The sequence below is a fragment of the Hordeum vulgare genome, chromosome 1H, assembly GCF_904849725.1.
Source record: "Hordeum vulgare subsp. vulgare chromosome 1H, MorexV3_pseudomolecules_assembly, whole genome shotgun sequence".
NCBI classification, from domain to species: Eukaryota; Viridiplantae; Streptophyta; class Magnoliopsida; order Poales; family Poaceae; genus Hordeum; species Hordeum vulgare.
In genome coordinates, this window is record NC_058518.1 from 329,335,149 (window position 1) to 329,338,075 (window position 2,927).

The following is a 2,927-nucleotide window of genomic DNA, read 5'->3' on the forward strand; positions in this document are numbered from 1 at the left end:
AGGTCCTAGTAGTTGCACCGTAGTTTTTATCTATCTATGTGATGTATCGTTTTATCTATGTATTCTAAAATATCTATCGTTTAATCTATATATCTATGTGTCGTTTAATCTATCTATCTATGCATTTTAGCCCACCTGCTGAAGCTACGCATGCGCTAAATTTACCGTGGCCGCTGGAGCCAGCGCTCCCGTCGCGCTAAAATAGACTCTCGGTGCGCTGCAAAATGATTTTTAGCGCGTTCCACGGCTGTTAGAGATGCTCTAAGAGTGACTTGAATAACATACTTGCCTTTCCTTATCTTTTCTAGCCCCAACCAGAATACCACCTGATTTGCCATTTGAGGGAATCCAGTCCCACTCAAAAGCATTAAAAGGGTCAATATGATCAGATGAGATTCCATGAATTATGAACATCAGCCACTGAGATGCATATGAACATTCAGTTCAGACAAGCAGGTTCAGCAAGTAGTGTGGCTGTCTAAACTCTAAAGCACCGTTAGCTCCTGCTTCGGGGCACCAACCTCACGCATAGCGGCTTGGCCATGACGACGGTGAACTCCGGCTTCTCGGCGAAGTCCACCTCGTCGCCTGGAACCTCCTGCCACTCGAACTCCCTAACCAGATTGGCCACGAAGTACTCAAGGTGAAGCATGGCGACGCCGAGTCCGGCGCAGATCCTCCTCCCGACGCCGAACGGCATCATCCTGATCTCCCTGCTGCCGGCCACATCCACCCCCTCGCCATCGCCGCCTGGCAAGAATCGCTCCGGCACGAACTCCATCGGCTTCTCCCACTCCCGCTCGTCCCTGCCCATCTCGGCCACCATGAAGTTCACAGTGGCGCCCTTGGGGATCAGGTACCCGTCAATCTCCATGTCCTCCATCGCCTTGTGCGGCACCACGAAGTGCGCCGGCGGGTGCCTGCGCAGTCCCTCGAGGACGACGGCTTTGAGGTAAGGCATCTTGTGGATATCCTCCTCGGAGACCTCTTCCTGGTCGCCTCCGGTTGTGGCGCCGATCTCCTTATAGAGCTTCTCCTGGATGGCCGGGTTCTTGACGAGCTCAGCCATGATCCATTGCAGCCCGGTGGAGGTGGTGTCGGTTCCGGCGATAAGGAACTCGGAGCAGAGTATGATCATCTCGTCGTCCGTGAGCGCGCGGCCACCCTCTTCAGGGAGCTTGATGTCGAGCAGGGTGTCGACGTATGAGTGCTCGAACGTGGTCTCCGCCATCGGCAACACGACGCCGGCGCCTCGGTTGATCTGCTTCTTGCGCTCCCGCCGCGCGTCAATCAGCGGCATGAAGAGCTCCCTCTGCCGCCGCCGCAGGGCGAGGCCCATCTTGAGACGGCCGCGAAAAAGGTGCTTGGTGACAGCCGGCCAGAAGGCGAAGACACTCGTCTTGCGCGCGACGTACAGGAGCCAGTCGCGCTGCGCGGCGCCGACCGCCCGTACCGCGGCCTCGTCGAGCCTCTCGCCGAAGCACATGAGCACGAGGAGGCAGAACATAGCGTACCGGAACGCCTCCATAACCAAGACCCCGCGGGGCGCCACCTCCACGCCGGGGCCGGAGCCGGACTCCGGCCGCAGCTTGTCGGCGAGCACGCGGCGCACCCAGGCGCGCGCGGGCGCGAAGAGGCGGACGCGCGACGGGTGCAGCGTCTCCGAGAGGAGGTTGCGCCTCAGGAGGCGCCACGCGGGCCCGTAGCAGGCGCGCGCGACGGTGTGGCCGGTCTCGCCGAAAAGGCCGCGCGTGACCGCCGGGCGGTCAGCCAGAGCGGCGCCGCGCTCCACCAGGGCGGCGTGGGCCACTCGCCGGTCGGCCACGAAGATGGAGAGGCGGGAGCCGACGCGCAGCGACACGACGGGGCCGTGCTGCGCCATGAGGCGCCGGAGAAGGGGCTCCATGTTGGCTGAGGAGTGCCTCAGCCACAGTAGGCTGCCGAGCAACGGCAAGGAGAACGGGCCCGGCGGGATTCGGCTGCCATTCTTGGCCGCGCTGCGTTGCGCGAGCAGGACGATGACGATGGGGAGGAGGAGGGCGAGAGGGAGGAGCAGCCATGCTTCCATGGTGATTGATCTCTTCGCTTTTGCTTCGTTCTGCTCCGTCTCGTCAGTTCATCTTAGCCCTGATCTGCTTCAGATTTTCAGTGAACCGGTGGCAGATACTGCTAGTTGGATAAAGGAAACGACGACAACAACACGTCAACAAGCATGGCTTCGTTTATTTTATTTATTGTCATGCGATCGGTTAGCGATCCGATGCATCTGAAAGCAAGGGGTAGCCGTAGTGTAGCCGTAGTGTTTGATTTTCAAGATGCAAAATGGACCATGCTACCATTCAGATTTTAGCGTCCCTAGACGCGTGATGCACGCCTAAAGTGAGGGCGGCTCCAACGTGAGATCTACTGTATTAAGGCTCTGTTTGAACCATCCAGATTGTATAATCCAGCTTTTATAATCTATTTTGTTTCCAAACAAGACAGATTATAGTGTAGATTATAAAAACTAGATAGACAGATTACTAAAAACTCATAATCTACTATACACCAGCTAAAATTAAATTATGAATTGCTAATGACACATTAACCTTGTAAAGTTGGAGATAATTACATTCCTACCACCACCACCCTCCTTCTTTTAAAAAAAATAGAGGACAGACAGGTCATTATTCAATGAAAACCTGGTTTACAGTTTATATAATCTAGCCTTCAAACATGTTTACCTGAATTATTTTTATAAACCAGATTATATAATCTACTATCATAATCTAGATTATTATAATTTATTATGGTTCCAAACAGACCTAAAAATTAGGATGGAATCCTTTCACTAGAAGTAACAGGTTCTTGTCGGCCGACCCACTGGTTCCTGATGTTGCTAAAGATTCGAATAACACTCCAGCACCCGACGAATAACAATACACAAG

The 2,927-nt window shown here is 54.3% G+C and overlaps 1 protein-coding gene across 1 annotated transcript; it reads right to left on the bottom strand.

Moving 5' to 3' along the window:
• Window positions 1–268: 268 nt before the first annotated feature.
• Window positions 269–2,445, bottom strand: LOC123434136 (cytochrome P450 89A2-like). The gene has a single exon (XM_045115494.1). It carries the CDS (start codon window positions 2,066–2,068, stop codon window positions 497–499), a length of 1,572 nt encoding a protein of 523 aa, XP_044971429.1. The 5' UTR covers window positions 2,069–2,445; the 3' UTR covers window positions 269–496.
• Window positions 2,446–2,927: the final 482 nt, after the last annotated feature.

What these genes read in the sequence shown, in the direction of transcription:
- LOC123434136 (XM_045115494.1), bottom strand. Translation starts at nt 2,068, where the DNA reads ATGGAAGCATGGCTGCTCCTCCCTCTCGCCCTCCTCCTCCCCATCGTC.